This window comes from Camponotus vicinus, unplaced genomic scaffold (genome assembly GCF_025532165.1).
Source record: "Camponotus vicinus isolate PSW18456_S1 unplaced genomic scaffold, iyCamVici1.0 SCAF_6, whole genome shotgun sequence".
NCBI classification, from domain to species: domain Eukaryota; kingdom Metazoa; phylum Arthropoda; class Insecta; order Hymenoptera; family Formicidae; genus Camponotus; species Camponotus vicinus.
This window is the reverse complement of record NW_028141978.1, coordinates 2,275,120-2,292,296: the sequence shown is the minus strand read 5'-3', so window position 1 is coordinate 2,292,296 and position 17,177 is coordinate 2,275,120. Positions and strand designations below refer to the sequence as shown.

Sequence of the window (17,177 nt, the reverse complement as noted above, 5' to 3'; positions counted from 1 at the left end):
ATTTAGTAATAATAATTACGATGATCCTTAATAATTATCTTGATACAATCTTTTTTATAGGATGAAACGAGCAATGAAGGACTCGTGGTTGATGTAGATGGCCCAGTAGCAGTTTCTGGTGGCGATCACCCTCATGGACATTCCCGAGGCAATTTCCATCAATTTGGAGAATCTTCGACCAAGGTCGCTCGACTCGGCCATCACTTCGCCTTCGGCGTGGGTGCGAGCGCACGTATGCGACAATCCGTACGCGGCGCAAGTAAGCGCGGCCGACCACGAGGTTCACGTAGGGGTGGTCCGATCGGCGGTAAAGGAAGAGGAATGCTTCTGATGCATCCGTCATCGAAAGGCTCTAATGCAGTAGCCACCGAATCGCTGTCGACTATATCGTCGATCGATGGGGGTGGATCTTCGAACGAGCAGACGTTGCAGCACGGTGAGTACTTTGAGTAATCGCGCTTTGTTTGTATAATAGAAAATGGCATTTGGCGAAATATAGCGTGAAAGATTAATTTTAACACGTAAATATCGGTTTTTCAATAATCGAATGATCGCTTTATCTCACACATGCGATATATACAGGGTGATTCTGAACAAACGTTTGTCTTTAAAATATCAAATTCTTGAATGAATTCTAAGACGATTTTTCCTCTTGCAAAATTTTGCCCAGAGCTTAGTTTTTATACTATAAAAGAAAATAGTTAACTACTTACGGAACGAGTACAAGAAGTAGGCAGGGACAGCGCGATATAGGCGATTACGTGGAGCACTCGCCGCGATCAGCTGATTGCTATACGCGATGACTGTAACAATCAGTGTGTGTGTGAGAATGTGTACGCTCATCCCTGCCTACCTCTTGTACTCGTTCCGTAAGTAGTTAACTATTTTCCTTTATAGTTTAAAAACTAAGCTCTGGGCAAAATTTTGCAAGAGGAAAAATCGTCTTAGAATTCATTTAAGAATTTGATATTTTAAAGACAAACGTTTATTCAGAATCACCCTGTATATATACTGCTTAAATAATTAAATAACTTACTTAAATAATTAAAGACGAGATTTGTGGAGATAATTCATAGTCGAATGAAATAATTTTATATATTTTATTCAATCAATTATTATAACAAGAGATTTACGAAATATTCTATGTATTTTCAATGTTGCATTAATTTTATCTTACTACAAGAAGATATTGCATTGCACTGATATTACTCTTTACGTTTACATTTAGTTATCTGTACGATAGTATTATAACTTATATAAATATTTAATAACTGTGATTCGCTCTCGGAACTATTATAATGTATACGTTTGTGTAGTTATCAGTTTACTCTCGTAATCTAACTTCATAATCAAAGCCGATTATACAGATTGAGAAATGTTCGCAAAATAAAAAATGTTCATAATTAATATCACCGTAATGTTCGCGATAATTCCGTCTGATTAATCAAATCAATAAAAGCGTAAATGATAGAACGTGTCGTGAAATTCGTCACGAATTTTCGAAACTTATGCCGTGAGAAGAACGACTTTCCTCGCGGACGCGGCCCCGCCAATCGATATACCGTTAATCCCCGCTGACACTTTCGGGGGTCCCCTGCGCACCCTCGGTGCCGTCTTTCGTCCGGGCACTTGCCCGGGTTCTCAGGGGACTTTGCGGTTCGCGAGAGGAACGCCCGTGGGTCCATTCGTGACCCCATCATCAGCTTGTGCCGAAAATTCCCTCGCGAGCACATGTGCGTCCACAAGGGGGTAACAGTTGGCGCTCCTCCACGAGGCACCCTTAGAGACATCCCACCCCCTGAAATCTCTCGTGACTCATTTCTATAGGACTCGTTTCGCGAACGACGAATTCGTATGGGGCCAGGCTGGAAACATTTGTCGTAGCACAAGTGTATTGTGTCCCGGCACAAGTGTGTTCTAGGTTCCAGGGGGATGTGCAGAGAGAGTCATCGATAAGTCGAACGATTCCGAATAGGAAAAAGGTGTTTCTTTCATGAACGATATGAAAAATATTACACTTAATTTTAAATAATTGTTGAATAAAAATAATTTTCACGTTGCGAGACTGCAGAATCCCGATCCTATATAAAGTAAACATCGATGAGTTTATCGTTATCGCATTAATTAGAGAAAAAGAAAGAGGTACGACGCGTGTGTGTCCGATAAGGCGACCTCACGCAACGCCACGTGAACCGTGAACACGGAGCGGGCAACAGCGCGCGCGAGTACGCTTAACACATTCCATCCTCGTGCTGCGTGTACGCACGTGAAGGAAAAAGGGGTCGGTCTCGCTCTCTCACTTGTCGTCGACTGGAAGACGAGGCGGACAATAGCAGGTGCGGAGCGAAGGCGACAGCTGCGATCGATGCTCTTCTTAGGTTTTTGGAACTCGCGTCTACCTCTTTCTCTTTTTTTCTTCTTTTTTATTTTGTTTTATAATCTCTCTTTTTCTTTCCCTTCCTTCTCTTCTTCGTCACCATCTTTTTTGTACATCTACTCTGCTTCTGCTTTGTCTCTCTTCTCCATTAGTTATCTCTTTATCGGGATGCGACGCACGCTTCTTCATCCAGCTGTCAATGTTCCCAACTCTCACCGGAGCACATATTCAGCATTATTCCCGCTGATTAGTTGTATTCCGCTTATTTTGATCGATGGGATGATTGTAATGGATTAATAAGGACGCGAATCGAATTTAACAGAATAAAACTCAGTCAATTTAATATAGATTGAGATTTAACCGCTCTCTTTCAAGAAAGAAATCATATGTCGAGATTTTATTAACGTCACCTTTGATTATTCACGAGGTTTTACTAGACGCAATTTATGGACTAGTAGTTTAAAATTTTTCCAAACAATTTTTTTCCATATATTTTCAAATATTTTTCTTTTTATTAATATTGAAGTTATATTTATATCAATGTATTTACATCGCGAAACACGAATTGTCGAGTAATATCTGCTAAAATAGTTGCTACTTTCCTAAATAAATTTATCGTTCGATTCAGCAATATCTACTTAAGAGTCCTAGACTCGATCGTAATACGTTTCAGTTGCATAATCCCGACATCTAATTTCCCTCGTCGTTTCACGAGATCGAATAAAAAAAAGAAGGATGGGGTTTGCACAGGATAGAGGGGAATTACGCGGACCCTGTATAAGGGGTTGACTGTTGTCGATTCGTGCCGTACCTTACCGTACCTTACTGTGTCATCTCGTCCCCGTCGACTCTGCGCATCTTCTCGAATATCATATTTTCATATTTTCGTTACAAAGAAAGCTGAATGATATGATATATATGCCGTATTTTTGGCTCTGTTATATTTACAATTAACTCGCAATCGAAATTATTTGCATTGATATATGAGAATGTAACTTGAAAAATCGTTACATTTTGAATTGTCTTTTTGTAAAATCAAGTTTCTCGATATTTCTCTTAAAAATTACTGGTATGATTATGATCATTTTTCTTTTAATCTGTTTGGGAATAAATAATGATTTGATCATTCAATTTAAAGAAATTATAATTTTATCAAATATTACGAATGATCAATATCTCCAAGAAAACTGATTTTATTCAATAACCGATTGTTCATTATTTATTCATAATAAATATTTAGAAAGCTTACTCAAGCTCGAAAAGCATCAATAAAAATACGTAGTCAAATATGAAAAAGAAAAATTTAAAAATTATATTAAATCTGTTAAGAAAAAAAATAATAAAAAATAAAATAGATAATTTTGCATATAATTTTGCAGCTGTATTCTCCTTCTTAAATGTTAAATAAAGAATCAATTTTTAGCCGGATAATTTTGTTTCTTAATGCAATGTGACGTACTACATTCTAGATACTATAAGTCGAAATGCACATAATTAATAGATTTATCTAATTAAACTTAATAGGTGGAAAATGGTTTCATGGGATCCTGTTAGGTAACACGATTATCGCGATTTTAGATCTCAAGTTTTCTGGGAATTTAAGTGTTCCAGACTAGACCGAACAGGATCGGATAGGAGACAAAATATATGGCAGTATAGATAGTTCGGCTTGCAACACACGGATGAGATAGGATAATGCGGCAGGATAGGACGAGGCAAGGATATAGCAAAGTGGATCGTCGACATTCCGTGGATCCTTCTCGTTCCAAATGTTTCGAAAGTTTTATCTTTGCTCTCACGAGTAGGCTCCGTCTTTTTCCCTATGAGTCTCTTATTGCGGCGGTTATTTTTTCATTAAAAGGTATAATTTACGTATAATTTACAAATTTCATTTAGATTCATAATACGAATCGTAAATTAATTCCCGGAAATTTCCATTGAATTACTTGGACGGTTAAATTAAGTATATGATAGGGTTTTCATCGCGTACAATATCGTAGCAGTTAATTTTATTCGTTTACATTAATACCAGTTGGATCCTCGTCTTTATTACAATTGTCCACGCAACTTTGATATTTGCTAGTCAGGTTCCTGCCGAAGAAAGGCGACTTTTCGTAGCTCGATAATTTTAAGAATACTGCTTCAACTAATTCTTTTTTTATAAATATACATTGCATCTTGATATTTTATACGCGATGGAAATTGTCTCGTGTGGGGCATTTAAATTTTCTCTTCTGATCCGCGATACAATTCACGCGCGTGGAATTTTCAGAGCGAATTATCATTTAAGAGTGTAAGAGTCGGCGGGATTTTGCGAACGACAGACGCATTTTCTATTCTGTCGCCCATTCCTTTAAGTGTCCTCTTAGATCGTCTGAAGAGGAGTGCTCCTTGAACGATCGGGTACGTGCCACGGAATGCCGACTAGGCATCGGGATAGAGGCGAGCAAAATACGAGATATCTACATCTGGAGAGGAGGAACACTGATTTTCACGCACATCTACGCATCTTCGCATAGAAAAATCTTCTTGAAACGCTTCTTTTCGAGATCTTTGATCGACTAGTCTTATGAAAAGAAAAAGAATGGAGTTCTTAAGGTTTATTATGCAGTATTTACGTATCGAAGAATTTATGATAATATTATGATAATACTTATTTTCATTGTTTCACGATAAATCGTGAGTCGCGCGCCGCATATAAACGCGATATATAACTTGCAAATCGATGAATTGGATTCCGACTGTTCTTGAAAGATCTCCTCTGGAAAGAATTGCAAGCTATTTTCTGTGTCTATACTTCGAAACATTAAACATTAGTCATCGATTGGATTTGGATTCACAAAGCGAAGCGATCATCACCGCATCTACGGCGGCCATTATTTTCAACAGAAACTCCTAGAACGAAGGGGTGTATTTTTTTATGTCCTAGGGACTGTCCATGCGACCTCCGATCCTACCGATGGAGACGGTCCCAGCACGGTGGGTCCACTGGGTCCAGTGGGAACTCTGATACCGCTGTCCGGACGCGGCAGCATCGCAGGGATTCGTCGGGGTCCCGGCAGACCTCGCCTACGCCCGACCGGGCCTGGGCATCAGGGCTACCGCACTTCCGGTCAACATCACGGTAAGAAGATCCAGCGACCGCTACCAGTACCCATCAGATCCCATCAGACGATCGGACAGCAGAAAGCATCGTCGTCGCATCAGCGTTCCCGTGTCTCGACGACTGGCCCGTCGTCGTCATCGTCATCATTGTCCTCAGTCGCCATCGCGGCCGCGAATTCGACGCCGCTATTATCGTCGTCGTCCTTGGCGGAATCACGACCGTTTGGATTCTATACACAGCAACAGCCGCGCGCAGGGTCGTCGTAGTTTCGCGAAGGATTCGGTTTTAAGTTGTTCTTGAATGCGACAACCTTCAATTCCCCGTGTCGTTTTGACGAATTAATTATTCCTTTCGAATGTGAATTAATAGGCGTTTCTTTCTCGTTTCCGAATCGCTCGAGTTTATGCGTGCTATATCGCTATGTCTCAGCACTTTTGAAGCACTTTCAAAATCGATTACAATATTGCGTATTTATTGTGTATCGTGATAATTTATCCTGTTGGTCAGTGATGTTTCCGTACGCGTGACTTAAGCGTGCAATACCGTTAAAAGTTATATAGATTTCCGCTCATTTCTTTCTCTCATTCTTCTCATTGTAAATTGTAATTAAACCGTGAAAGGAAGCAGCCTTGACAATATCTAGGATTCGTTATAATTATGATCGCACTGCAATTGTATTTATTTCGTTTATTTATAGCGCAGAGTTCACGAGATATTATGTATCTCATTGAACATTAAAAAGACAACATCGACATAACTTGGTACTTAATTCGATGCTTGCCTTTTTCCTTTTTGAACTTTGCTTTCTTGGATTTAAATTCTTGTCAAATGCTTAATCATTCGTCGGGATTGAAGAGGACGAGTTCCGTTATATCGATTCGATTCCACCTGTGGTACATGTGTAGAAATTTTGATTTTACTGTTAAGTATACTACAATTATAGGTAATCGACATGACGCGTCGTTGCGTGCATGGCGACGCCGAATTTCGACTGCGATCATCGACAGATCAAATTCTCGGCGACTTCGTCGACGAAAAAAAGGAAGAGTGCCATTCAACATGGTCTATCTCTTCCGAGTCGATCGCTCTCTCGGCGTCATTGTACATTGTCATTAAGGATAGCATTATTCCGTCATTAGACTCGGCTAGCCGATATTTTTTATGTATGTTACGAGACGTCATTAGGCCAATTCAATTTGTAAAAGAATAGTATTTATATTAGCAATAAACACAGACAAAAATTCAATCTTCACGAATATCGTTCATCTCATTACGAATTTCACACAGGACCTTTCCTATTTCCTGCGTTTTCTTTAACTGACGAGTGCTCCAACTGGTTTTTCTCAATCGATTGTTTCTCACAAATTCAGTTAAACACAATATTTCTAATACCTCCTTTTTTAAATATTTGAATAACTGAATTTTGAACTGAAATAGCGTAAAATCTTTATTTTTTACTTAAACATCAATTTTATTCAGATCATTTTAAAATATGAAAAGTGTAAGGACTACAATACTTTTATATATCTCTTTGCTACTACTTTATTCAATTTTTTTTTAATTTTATAAAATCTTTATATTTATTATATTCCAAAGAGATTCTTTAACATCTCAAAAAATCTTTTAGACTGCTTTACTAATAGACAAAATAGTCGTAACACGCTTATGAATCTGGAGCATCTTAATTTATAATTTAATTTTCATCTCTCGTACTTATCGAGGAATATGCAAACGATTGCCGATCGAATAAATGTGGTAGGAAAACGTAGGAGGATTTTGTATGATAATGGCTGATCAATGTAACAAGATCCGAAAGCTGAAAGTGCGAGCTAATGACGCGAGTATGCAGCTGTCGGTGGAGCCGCGTCATCATCTGCGTGATTGGGATCAAGCTGGGCACGAGGAATTCTTCGTGCCTCGTGACTCTATCTGATCGCGCGAATCTGAGAATCCCATGTGCAGTGCATTTTTTGACTTAATTAGCGAATTCCTTTTCTGTAGTAAGTCGGTTAAGAATTTGTTGCTTTCTAATCATTTCTGTTGAAAGAAACCTCCGAAAGTTGCGGTTGAAAAGCATGCGATATCTGATATGTACAATCAACTATGTACATTTAATTTTTTTTAAATTAGTTATAAGATAAATAATAGGAATAATCGGATTTATATTGAATAATTTTGTTATATTATCTTTTTAAAAAAAATGATAAAATATATAATACTATTAACTTTTCCAGAGATATTGACCATTATAAATAAGTTTTTGTTAATCAGAAAAATTACGCTTATATTAGTTGTCGAAACAAAAAGCATTTGCAACATATGTGATTTTCATGAAAAAACGTGAAATCATATTTGAACATGCTTATTTTTATATAATCCATGCGATAATTTGACTTGACTTTAATAATGTCAATATATAATAGATTAGTGTATTATTATGATATTCAAGCAAGAATTAACTTTTTAATGACGTTGTTTTGCAATATAAAAATGAATGAATTCGAATGTAATTCGACTTACGCACGCGTAATCGGTTTCCTGTCAACAATAACAACAAGAAGGGGAACAAAGAAAACATGCAACCTCAATGAAAGATGGATACTCGCGCGCCGACATAATTGCAGTGCCCGCATATCGTCGCATCGTAGGTCGCAAGTTTCCATCAAGGTCGCTATTATGGATAAGGATGAAATAACATGGATCAATATTATCTAAAAAATATAGCGGATAAATATAGCAAGAAAAAGATACAAAGATGCAGAACATGATGAATCCAATCAAGGCGAATATAAGGGCAAGAAATAAATTAAATCGCAGCATGTTTTTTTTCTTCGAGGCATATGTATATTAGTTAAAATTGAACATTGCAACATTAAAACATGCTTTCATTATTATACACAATACTACATGAATCAATTGTATATAAAATAAAAGCATAGATAATTTAGATATTCTCATATGTGAAGGTGTCGTATTTTTTGTCTAAAAAAAATTTATCAAAAACGAGGATATCAATGTTCGTGAATTCTTTTTCTTTCAAAGCTAAAAAATTCCTTTCTGGAAGTGATTTTTTTAAAGATGGAACGTCCTTGTACAGTTATATAGAGCTTTTTTCGCGTATCTTGTAAAGAGTAGCATTTTCAATAATTTGTGGTAACGGAATTTTTCTCAAAGTGTTCAAGCTTTCATTTATTTAATTTTTCGATCATGTATATTGGTTGTGTATCGACCGATCGCATTGCTGTCACGCGAGAGAAGAGCCAGGACTCTGTCCGAGGACCAAGACCTTGCGCTGCACCTGCTACTCTCAGGTGTACGCGAGCGCGCCTTTTATCCGAGAGCGATCACAGTACATCTCTTTTTCTCTTATTCTTTTGTGCGCCAAATCGAACGAATGAGAACGGTGCGCGCAAAATTGCCCTCTTTAGAATTCGCAATTAATCGTTCGCGCGCTCGATAATTCCAGTCTAATTAATCCATCTACAGTAGCGGGCACATTTATTTCAAAAATATAGACTATTAAAATTAATTATTTAAAATATCTCCTTAAAGAAATGAAGTATTATCTGATTTGCTTGATTTATTTTCTTGGTGATAATGATTGATACAAATATATAGGAAATATTTATTTGAAATGTAATATTAAAATTATTGATTGAAATAATTATTTTGAAAGAATGATTAGAAAAATTCTTATTTTTATTATTATTTGAAACTTTTTAATAAGAAGCAAAAGAAGGCTAAGGAACTAAAGACGCAGGTAATGGTGCGTGATAGTAATAATATATTATGTAATAGAAACTTTGTAAAGTTGTTCCACTTATATACAATAAAAAGCGTAAAAATATATTTTTAAAATGTGCTGTCGACGACGTTTCGACTCTGCTCTGGGTCCTTTTCAAAATCAAATAAGAAAAATATAATTGTACATAATATTATTTAAATCAACTAATTGAATAATAAAAGAAAGAAGTCAATGCAATAAAATAAAAAGAAATTGAAAAAAAACGATAGGATCGCATACACAATTGTATCGTAGACAACGATTTGTTTACGATACAATTGTGTGTGCGACCCTATCGTTTCTTTTTAGTTTCTTTTTATTTTATTGCATTGACTTCTTTCTTTTATTATTCAGTTAGTTGGTTTCAATAATATTATGTTTTTTCTTATTTTAACTTTGAAAAGGACCCAGAGCAGGGTCGAAACATATCGTCGATAGCACACTTTAAACATAGTTTAAGTATATAAGTTAAAGTATATTTTTACACTTCTTATTGTATACAACAATACCCTTTACAAAGTTTCTATTATAATATATTATTACTATCACCTACCATTACCTACGTTTGGTTCCTTAGCCTTCTTTTACTTCTTATTAGATTTGTCGTTTGAGAACCGGTTTTACATATTAAAATTTTTTTTACTTATTTGAAACATTTTACATTGACACTATTTTATTTCTTATATTATTTCACATATATTTAATGTATTATCTGACAAAAATAATGTTTAAATAATAAAAAATATGTGTTTATTTCAGAAGCTATTGTTTAGTTTTCGAAAACATGATTTAATAAAATTTAAACAAAAAATAGATCTAAAAAATATAAATTTTAAAAAGAAATAAATGAGAATAAATGCAAATTAAGTGAAAATAATACTCAAATATTTTGCTACATCTATGCAATGAGAAAAAAATAATTATTTTGTTATATTACTTGAAGTCTGATGAGAATCATATACATATTTAAAATATTTACTTTTGATATGAATAAAATTAATTAAATATTTTAAATGCTTTTATAATTAAGATTATTTTATATTAATCATCTATAATCTAATAGCTAATTGATATAAGTATCTTCATTTTTTATTTCCATCGCTGATTGTCTTGTTATAATTTCACATAGTTACTATATGATTAATAAGATCTTTTTCATAAATAAATCTACAATTATTTTAACAGAATTTATTTTGTAAAACGTTATTAATATCGCTTCTGCCAAGCGACCACTTGGTCATGTACATATATCGATCATTTTGAATATGACAGCTACACCGATGAACGGTGATCATATCGTATGCACAGCGCCTCGTATTATTTTAAATTATCCGGTACATCTGTGTGCTTAATTAACTCTTGAGGCAATGAGATCGATGGACAAATCGTGGCTTGAATTTGGCAGTCGCAGGTGCGAGTCGTGAAACAAGTTCTTTCAAGGTCATTGTCAACCACGCCGCACTTCCGGTTAATATTTTTCGTTTCGGGGAGACATTTAAATACAATCGATATGCAATCATTATTATACATATATATATATATATATATATATATATATAATTAATATAAATATTATATATATATAATTAATATAAAACTATAAATTTCTTTTATGATATAAATTAATTTTTTTTCTTATTTTCCTTCATCTCTCAATTTTCATGAATTTTAATAATATTTTCATACTTAAAATAATGATTAGAAAATACATGTATCGTATCGTATTATAGCGATCCATGTTGAAATTAATTTATCAATGTAACAGCGAACGAATGGCACAATGCATTTATAGGGGAATCAACAGGTAAACCGCAGCTAGCAACTCTCCCTTTAACGATATGAAATTAATCAATTAGCGTCAATTATATCGATTATCTCCACGCAGTCTTATTTCATAGATTTACTCTGTCAAACGGGAAATTTGTACTAACGTTTTTTTAATGCATCAACGATAATACGTGCCGTATGAATAGATTATCAATTATTATCAAAATTATTTTTAGAGTTTTCGTCGGGAAAACGAAGCTTATTTCTTTCTAAGTCTATTTGTCCTCGTCATTCATCGAAAATCCATCCACGGAAAGAATATATATGGAATGAGTTCACGATCAATCGTCATTTCAATAGGCGTAAATTTGACTCTCGAAAATTACGGCGTCCTTGAGTCTCGCTTTTGACTCGAGACGTTCGACGGTGGGATAATTTGCCGTACGCACGAGGCTGTAATTAGAGGGATAATTACACAATTAGGAATTAATATGGTGCGCGTATCCCTGCTTTCTTCCTTCGATCGCATCGGCAAGCGGTCGTTCGTGCGAGCGAACGAACGAACAGTATCGTCGTCTATGCCAATTAGGCGCGGCGGATGGTTGCCACGAAATTAAAGCTTTTATTTCGGCGTGCGAACGCACGAGAGAAATTAGCGAAGCGAGACGCGAAATACAGCGTATGTTCCCCTTCGCACTTTCGGCCGCGCGAATATAGCCCACGATGCACCCATGCACAAGCTTTGCTCTCCTTGCAAGTTCCGTGTATTAAAAATATCTACGATTAAGAGTTTTGATCTTCTAATCTTTTTGATTTATTTTTTATGAATGCGGTCAGTCAAGTGTCTTAAATTTGAAGAGAAATATATAATAATTTATATATAATAATAATGATAATAATGCTTTTCATCTATATTCGCAATTCAAAGATGAATTTGCAAAATTTTTAGCTTGGGTCGTTAAAAAAATCACCTCTAGTCAGTTCGAAAAATTTATAAAACCGTGAAAGAAAGAGAACCAGAAACGGTTGTTACATATTTTTCTGGCAAATTAAGATCTTACGAATTCAGACGTGTACAGTTAGGCGTTCTTACGCGCGAAACAGGTTGAGCGCGTTCACACTTGCAAAAAAAAAAACATTTGCTTACTCGAGCCGCGAGACAATTAACAACATTGCTTGTTCGCGATCGTAGAATATATCTTTTTATGCGTCATTTCCGCGAGTAAAAGACGTAGTGTGTGAGTCAATTAACGGCATCGTTAAGACGTCGAGACTCCGCTCGTAATCGTTATGAGACACACATAAAGAGATTTCGCGAAAAGAAAATTAAAAAACTGCATGCAGACAGTTTTCATCTTTCCCCCTTCTTCTCTCTTTTTTTGTTGTACGCGAATTGATTTATGCACGCACTAATGTCACCCTTTCTCGAAACATATGTTACAGCGTTTGATTCTTATTTTCGGAAGAAATAAAATTATAGTTCGTCGCTCCATGAAATATTATTATTCTAATGCATTTTTGCCAAAATCTGGAGAAGATAAATAATGGGCATAATTTTAATAAGAAAATTTTATAGGCGTAAAGATGTATTTTTATTTAAGATTTGTATTTTAGAGAAATATTTTATCTTGATTATCTTGATCTTGAATGTTACACAATTTTAAATCTTTAATTTCTTCAATCTTTTAAACTCGACCTTCACTTTTCACTATTTTAATTCTTTAAACTTTGATTATCAATTCCACTAATAGTCAGAGGCGGTTAATTTATATTTTTACTGTAATAAACGATGGAAGAGAAATTATATAATTTTAGATTTTGGCAAAAGATGATATGGATTAAATAAGAAATATTGTTTTTTCCCTGTGTACATAAATTATGTTTTATTTGCTATCTATTGTAATATCCGAATACATTAAACGTTAAATATGTAGATGTAATTTTTTTAAATCATTGGACAATACACGCACGTAAATACGAATTTGGGGATAGAGTTTGCAAATTGAAAAAAGAAAATTATTTTTTATACTGCGAATTTAAAAATTTTCAGCGTAATTCGGTATAGGAGCATTTCTTGATTGAACTTGCAACGCGTTTTCTGCAGTTCCTCGCTCGGGTATAGCCTGATCTAAGGATGTCGTCGGGCAAGGCGAGTCGGGCGTCGGTGGCGGCGAGGCACCGAGCGTGCTTCCTGCTGCTTGACCGGAAGTCGCGAGTCAGAGGCTCGGCTCTACGTAGGCGTTACGCTTCCTTACGCGTATCTACACCGTCTCGCTCCTAGTTTCGCTACCAGCTCGCCCGCTACCGCCCGTCTGAAGAGATCGTCGAAGTTTCAAGGACACTGCTAGATTAGTCGGGATATAGTATCGCGCTTCATTCATGATCCTATAAATTCGAAGGGGATCGGGGCTTAATTAAATAATTAATTAATATCTTATTTTCTTTTGTATCGATCAAGATTGGCGATTTTTTTGCGCTTTACAACGATATGCGAAGATATATTTTACATGAAAAATTAGTTATGTATTAGAACATTGAAATATTTAATATTATTATATCTTGTTTCTCTGACTTTAATTCGGGTTTTAAGTACCGAGATATTTAAGGAAGAATTTCTTTTTGATGATGAAAAATCAAAATTAAATGAATAAAATTTTTTTCGCATTTAAATTAAGATTTATATTTTTAAGTTTTTAATATGTTCAACCGTGAAATTATTAGTATATTTATTTAATTTCGATGAATTTAAACGAGATGTTTTTAATGGAAATAATAGAATAATTGAATTAAAAGGATTTATTATAAATGAAAGATTTACGAAAAATGTGCACTTAATTGTGTCTCTAATTTTTTCGTTTGAAACTAGTTATTGCTAATTTCACTTGTAATAAATGACAAGTTTTATCAACAGCAAAGGAAAAATCCCACAATCGCCATCAAAGTAATAATTAGTGATTCGATTTTTCACGATACGTTTTGGAAAATATAATGCGTTATTCAGTTTCCTTGATCAATCTAATTGATTGTTGACAACTTATTACTCGTTATAGAAACATCATATATAGAAGGAAAGCGTGCACATCATAAAGAGGAACGTTTCACGTTGATATTTCGGCCGATCAACGTGTGCTTGTTCTACGGTCTTGATGGTTTCTCCTTAATGTTAACTCGTTACCTTACCGCGGGCATGAATATAGAACGAAGGGGAATGCCACGAAGGTGGCCTCAACCGTACATCCGGATGATATAAATGAGAAGTTTAACTTCCTCGATATTACGTCGAGAGAAATTTCTACGATAGTAGAAATTTTTCGATCACTTCGCGAAATTGATCTTCCCTTGACGAAAAATTATTCGCCATTCTTTCTACAATTTCTCAACATTTAATTCTGTGGCTACTCTATTTGACAATTAAAATTTTCTTGAAATTCATAGACATTTGAGTACCTAATTATTAAAATTCTAAATCTTCAATTAATTGTAAAATTATAACACAAAAATAATGGAATATACGATTTAAAATAATTTCACCTTAATTTTCATTACAATTTTTGACAAATCTAACTCGAAAATTAATTTAAAATATCCCACATATCTATCTCGCGCTGCTCTAATAAATCGTCCACCTCCAAAAACTTTTCGTGGATAAGAATTTAAAATATATGACTAGTCGGTTTCAGAGGGACGAACTTTCTCTAGTTTTTATTCGCGTACGAAGGAAAGGATGAAAGCGGGGAATCGTACGAAAGAATAATTTCTCCGCTGTCAAGCTCTTCGTGGCTCGCAAGAGAATTATCTTTCGGTCCGTGCACTCGACGGGGAACCTAATTTCAACCTTCCTGTCATGGGAATGCGCACACCCTGTATTGTGATCTAAGGAACGTTCCGCGATTCGAGAATAACAATCTCTCTCCTTTTCTCTCTCTTTTTCTCTCTTTCTACGATGGAAATTCCTTCGCCATGTCATCTCATTATTAAGGAATTATCGAATATTTATCGTTAATCAATAACAGTATTCTAATGTATAACATTCCGAAAATCCTGATATTAATTTTGGCGACAGAATCTTTGAAAAAGTTGAGAAAAAACAAATATTATGTTCAATACGTCAATATATTAATAAATCAATTATGTTATCACTAATCTTGTTAAGTACCTTCGCGCTGACAATCCTTCCATCCATGCCGTTAATATCAGTGTATCGATCGGGGGCCTTCCTGTGAAGATTTCAATTCGAGCGGTTAAATTAATTCGCACGTGACGACATAAGGCAATCGAGTTAATGGCCTTCGTTTAATGACTACCTTTCCTGCGCGCAATGCGCCAAAGTCCCTTACGAAGCTTCCCCACTGTCCGTTTTCGGGCAACGACTCTCTTGGATGATTTTATCGCCGTCTCTCCTTCCTGCTTCCTGAGCGTGCAAGCCCGTCGATCGTTCCGCGAGTACGTTTCGTTACGGAAATTAGCGATTCAACGCCGAACGCGTCCTGCGTCGCCCTTAAATTAAAGTCTCGCCCCTGCGCCACGCTTTTGCGTATAAAAAGCGCAATCTTACCGAACGAACATAATCTTGAATATGTATCCTCATATACGCCCGATAAAACTGTCCCCTCCCCTTTCCTCTGACAGCATCAGATATGAGACACGAAGGTACGTGAAAGGGCGAGAATACGCCGATACTCTTAAGTCTGTCAAATAATGCTCATGCTTGTGTAGTGATCTATCTTTTACGTAAACACATTTATCCATTTCTCTCTTTTATCTTTATCTTTATAAAATGCATATCAAATAATACAGTCGAATAATCCATGATTATATCTCTATCTTTAGTGCCTAGTGAAAAAGTTTTTGAAGATAAATTCCTTCAGAATTATCTTTTTTTTATTTATATAGGTTATCAAATATCAATATTAAATCAATCAAATAATATCAAATAATATAAAAAAAAATAATATCAAAAAATTGACTCGGAAATTCTATTTAAGAAGATTACTTTGACTTTCTCATTTAAAGATAAAATTATCGAGAAAAGTTTGAAGAATTTCGGGATTGCTTTTATACTTTTATATTGAATGCAATTCAAATATAGACAATATCCATTTGTCGAATTGGCTCCTTCTCCTTCGCGTTAAGAAACTCTTTTTGAGTTCTTATCTTATGTTAGCATAATATAGTTTCTTCAAAATCGCTGACAATTTAAATCTACGCTGTTTTCTGGTCTTAACGACCACTATTTTATGAATAATTTATGAAGAATGAGCGCGCATTGCGCACGGACGCGAATCTAAAATTGGATACGTCACCCGACTTCGTTGCACTTTTGTCGTCAACCTTGGAGACAGCGTTCTCCACCTTTGAAAGCAAAAAGGATCACACTGTTGTGTCGCCGTCATGTCGATCGAGCATTCGTGCAACGAAGCAGTGTCTCCCAACCTGTGCTCTGCAGATTCACTTCCGGTCTCAGAGGGCTATTTCATTCAGTGGTCTTTGGAAAGTTCCACAAAAAGATACCAGAGTTGTATCGTGAACTTCTCGTATAAAGGTGTTACGACGATACGAGCCGGAAGTGAATTTGCGTGAGTTTGCGTATTCCGTCACGATGCATTGCGTCACATTTATTCAAAGAAAACAGATTTTTCATAGAGAGAATAATGATAGACTAGACATATTTTACATGCAAGCTATTGCAAATAATTATATAAAAATATATTCATTAAAAAACAAAATATTATTTGAAGATTAATTTTTCATGAGCATAAATGAAATACATTTATTTTTCTTATTGTATAAATATATAAATATATATAAAATATATGTGTATAAAATAATAAAAAATTTAAGAAATAGAGATTAAACATTTGAAATGTAATATTTGAAATAATTAATTGAAATAATAGAGTTTTGGAGGAAATATTATCAAATAGAAGAATTTTTTCTTTTTTGAAATAATATTGAAAATTTTCAAGCTTGCATTATTCATTTTAAATATTATTTTTTTTACTTTATTTCAAATATTATGTATTTAAGTAAAAATAATGAAATAAGTGAATAATGAAAAAATGATAAAATAAATATTTATTTAAAAAAAAAAAAAAAATATATATATATATATATATATATATATAATTTTGTTTATTTAATGC

At 34.7% G+C, this 17,177-nt stretch overlaps 1 protein-coding gene across 14 annotated transcripts in view; it reads left to right on the top strand.

Annotated features, from left to right (window-relative positions):
* Nucleotides 1-17,177, top strand: part of Ino80 (chromatin-remodeling ATPase INO80) — a 67,897-nt gene that overhangs the window by 10,551 nt on the left and 40,169 nt on the right. For 5 of the 14 annotated variants that reach the window (XM_083102049.1, XM_083102048.1, XM_083102047.1 and 2 more), the window contains 2 exons: nt 61-436; nt 5,307-6,729. In XM_083102049.1, the coding sequence (XP_082958175.1) occupies nt 61-436; nt 5,307-5,749 (819 nt within the window). In that variant the 3' untranslated portion in view covers nt 5,750-6,729. The other 9 variants (XM_083102051.1, XM_083102056.1, XM_083102055.1 and 6 more) reach the window with 5 other exon arrangements.